This window comes from Phocoena sinus, chromosome 6 (assembly GCF_008692025.1).
Source record: "Phocoena sinus isolate mPhoSin1 chromosome 6, mPhoSin1.pri, whole genome shotgun sequence".
NCBI lineage: Eukaryota > Metazoa > Chordata > Mammalia > Artiodactyla > Phocoenidae > Phocoena > Phocoena sinus.
This window is the reverse complement of record NC_045768.1, coordinates 28,431,872-28,436,304: the sequence shown is the minus strand read 5'-3', so window position 1 is coordinate 28,436,304 and position 4,433 is coordinate 28,431,872. Positions and strand designations below refer to the sequence as shown.

The window sequence follows — 4,433 nt, the reverse complement described above, 5'->3', positions numbered from 1 at the left end:
GTTGCCAGACAGTACACCAAAAACACTCATTTCAGATATCACCAGGGATAAGATTCTAAAGTGACTGCCTTTGTGAAATATGTATCAAAATCTATTGGAATCTGAGTCTGTAACAGACTACTGTTCTCAGGGATTGTAGCTAAGCTGAGATAGTGGAAACAAAGAATAAAAATCTCTCTATATAACTTTGCTTTCCCCAAAGAAGGTTGTCAATGATTACCCAATGATGCCATGTCTAGTCTTTATATACTAAACACCCACATTTCCCTTTGGTCTTATTGGTTCACAGATTTCTGACTCAGCAAATATTTACAGCAGCTTTTACATCCTGTCTCTCAAGCTATAGATTATAGGATTTAGCACTGGGGTCACTACCCCATAAAACATGGAAACAAGTCCTTCTCTAGCTTGCAAATTGTCTTGTCCAAGGAAGTCTTGAGACTTCGGTTTGGCATACATAAAGAAGATGGTACCATAAAACATAATTACCACTGTCAAATGCACTGAACAGGTGGAAGAAGCCTTGCATCTCCCTGTGGCTGAGTTCATTCTCGAGATGGTGTAGAGGATGAACATATAGGAGAAAATAAATGGCCAGCAGGGGAAGAACCAGGAAAGCCATATTTGACACTGCTAGGGTAACAATATTGAGGGATATATCAGCATAAGCTAGCTTGAGAACAGCCAGTATCTCACATAAGAAATGACTGATAATATTATTACCACAGAAAGGCAATCTCATGGCAAGAGATGTTTGCACAATTGAGTTGATTCTGCCAGACAGCCATGACACAGAAGCCATCAGTACATACACCACCTTGCTCATGATGACGGGGTATCTCAGAGGGTTACAGATGGCCACGTAGCGGTCAAAAGCCATCATGCCAAGGAAGAAACACTCCGCTGACCCCATTGCAAATCCTAAGAACATTTGCACTGCACATCCAGAGAAGGAAATTTTCCTTTTCTTTGAGATTAAGCTCACCAAAGTTGAGGGAACAGAGGAGGATGTATAGCAGATATCCAGAAAAGAGAGGTTGTGCAGGAAGAAGTACATGAGAGTGTGAAGATGGGAATCAAAGATGCTTGCTATGATCAGAACACGAGTGCCAATTAGAATCAGTAGGTACATAACTAGAATTAGAGCAAAGAAAATAATTTCAAGTTCGGGGTAACCAGAGAGTCCCAGAAGAATGAATTCTTTCACAAATGTCTTATTTATTCTATCCATGTCCCAGCTTTCAGGATGTCAAAGGAATACCAACATAAAACATTTTCACTGCCAAATAGCAACAAATGTAACAAATTTCTTGGACAGGCATTATTCTAGAGTGAAATAGAAAGAATGTTTTCTTTGAAGCTCTGTCATTCAGTTATCTTCAAGAATGTCTGAGCCTAGAATACAGTGATACTGGGAAATTGAGATTTCATTGCCCTGTGTCTAATGTTTGAAGATCTACCGAGGATCAGACGCAAATTCAGAAGCAAACCTTCCCCACTGTTGAAGACACCCTACGTTGAGTTTTTTAAAAGCCTTAGAATATTTCAGATGACAAACCTGACTTCATTTAGTCAGGCTCAGTGACAGAGTGGTGGGGAAGGCAAAAGACAACTCAACTAGGACTGGAATTTTGATTCAGTGTTTAACAGAAATTCTGAAAATTTTAAAGCAAGCTCGATTTTATGCATTTTTGTTTGTCTGCCTGGCACCCTGGATCTCCATCCAGTCTGTTAAATTGCGTATTTTTATAGGGCAGACATTTTATCATAGTAAACTGAACCACATACACAGCAATTTAACATTTGTTCAAAGGTCTAGTTTGTTGATCTCGCAGTCTTTCCCATTACAAGACCAGTGTGTAAACTAACTCTGCAAGTATACAGTGGAGATCTTTGAAGAAAAATGGTCTCTGTTCTTTTGTTTTATTCTGTGGCTTCAAAGTTATTCTTCGTAATTTATTTATTTAAGTGAACCTGAGAAAACAGTAATAATGCTTAAATATATATCTGTGTATGCATGTGTAGCACTTTATACTTTACAAAAAAAATGGATCTTCTCTTTATCTCTATTTTTTTTTCAAATGTGAAAGACAGAATATGGCCAAAGTAATCCAGCCTATAAGTAAACAGTGGAGCTTGAAGCTCAGATCTTTGCCAATGAAGTCTAGGGCATTTTGGGCTACAACACCAAAAGTTATTATACCATGTTTTCCCACCAAGAACTACCCAGAATTTTTGGCCTTGGTGGATTTATGAAGAATCCATTATTTCAGTCTTTCAAATTCTTCATATGTATATAAATTTCCTGGGTATCTTGTTAAAATGTAGATTTTCTTTTACTAAGTCTGGTGCAGGCCCTGTGACTCTGCATTTCTAATAAACTCCCAAAGTATGCTGAATAACATATCACAGCTGTATTTGGTAATAAAAAATTAGTAACTGCACTGCCTCATGCTGTTCATATTTTAAATCCATATTTAATAATAGTTTTAATTATGGAATGAAAAGGTATAGTGTCATGATATTCAAGGCTTACATTATACTGATAAATTATTTCCACCTTCTAGAAGAACCTGTTAATTTCTTCTTAGTATTTATGCCAGCATTCTGAATTAAGGTCAGGTTCAACAATGTCAGATTCCGTAGACGTGAAAGAGTAAATATTTGTTATGCAACAGTTGTAATTGTTCCCCCGTTCCCAAAGCAATTTAAAGTTGGAATGAGAGATCTGTGGAATGGAAAAACTTTTTATGCATCAGGGACAGTGTCCCACATACACAATTAAGAGTGGTGTTGGGAATATAATGTGACTGAACTAAAGCTCAAAAATGAAATAACATTATCCCACCCATGCAACTTTTGGAAACAGGGGCAAATATTCACCAAACTAACTTTATGAAATGTGAGACCTTTTTAGTTTAAAATATATTTACAAAGTGAAGTTAATTCAAAGTAAGTTCTTAATTGAAATGATAATTACCAAAATGAAATGCTAGACTTAAAAATGATCTAGATATTATGAATGAAATAAAATAGACATTTTCTGTGAATTAATTGCATTGTCATTTAATTTTTTTTACTTATCTTCATTCTTTTAGATAAGCTAATTTCATACAGGATATTAATACCAACATTTTTTTAAAGGAAAAGACAGACAGATAAGAAATAAAATAAATAAATTTATAGGATAAAAGTGAATTCATATGTGCGAGGCCAGCAAGAAGTTTTAAAAGTCCTGAGTGGATAGTTTGGGGCACAAATTCAGATACACAGATAGCACATTGTTGTATTAAAGTGTTTCAGAAAGTCTATTAAGCTACATTATAGATATTAACACTTAGATTCTGACTTTAACTTTCCAATAGATGTTACATTTCACTGTAAAATATTTGGATTCTGGAGGATTGTTTTTAGAAGGCAGGCCCATGCTCAAGTAGGAGACTTGCTGCTGGTGGGCTGTGGTGCCAGCTACTGACCCAGAAACAACCCTGTGCCCTTTTGGACTTGGCTATAGCCTTATTGGTCTTGAACTAGCCACCAGCACCATCTGCCAAGGGACCCAGAAGGAATCACACCACTCCAAGCCCCAGGTAACAGGGCTCGCCCACCTTAATCCCGGCTGTGGACCCTTAGGTGACCCATGACCTGACTCCAGATGCTCTTGGCCAATAGTCCTGGACATCCAGGGACCAGGTAGGAGGCATGCCCATTTGTACCCCACTGCAAGCCCTCCAACTTCCGTCTGACTGCAGATCCTTAACCAGCCCTGTAATTCTGTTCCAGTCTCTTGCAGCTTCAGGCGGGGAACTCCCTGCCCACCCAGGAACCTACCTGAAGACATGCTCATCTGAGCTCCTGGAGGTACCTGCCAACCTCAGTCTGACTACAGGTCCTGAAGCAGTCCTGTAACCCAGCTCCAACCCTTCACAGTCATAATCAAAGAGTATTCCTGCTCACCCAGGTACCTGCCAAGGGACACATATATCTGTGTCTCTGGAGGTAGGCACTTGACATTGATCCAACTGCAGATGTTGAAAGGGTACTTATAAACTGGCTTCCACTTCTCACAGCTATGGTCTGGAAGCAGTCCCCCATCCAGGGACTAGCCCAGTGATCTAATGGGAGACCCCCAAGGACCTACAGAGAACTACACGCATCCATGCACCCTGTAATAGGCCAGCTGTCTTCAAACAATGAAGCTAACCCTTGACCTAGCACCAGAAATATTGACAAAGGTCCTGGAGGCAATTACAACCACCCAGAGACATAAAAGTATATGAAATATAACTCTCAGAGCTAAAGTTAAATATAAATACTAACAAAGAATATTGTATACTGTAATGGTGGCATGTAAATCATTTTTAATACTAGTATATAAATTAAAAGACAGAACTAGTAAGAATAAGTAATACCACAGAAATTTGCTAATAGAA

At 38.4% G+C, this 4,433-nt stretch overlaps 1 protein-coding gene across 1 annotated transcript; it reads right to left on the bottom strand.

The window, feature by feature from the left end:
- Positions 1–275: 275 nt before the first annotated feature.
- Positions 276–1,322, bottom strand: LOC116755525 (olfactory receptor 13C4-like). Its single transcript, XM_032635120.1, is given in 5 exon segments — positions 276–327; positions 329–585; positions 587–1,236; positions 1,239–1,262; positions 1,265–1,322. Coding segments are annotated over 5 exon segments (1,041 nt in total).
- Positions 1,323–4,433: the final 3,111 nt, after the last annotated feature.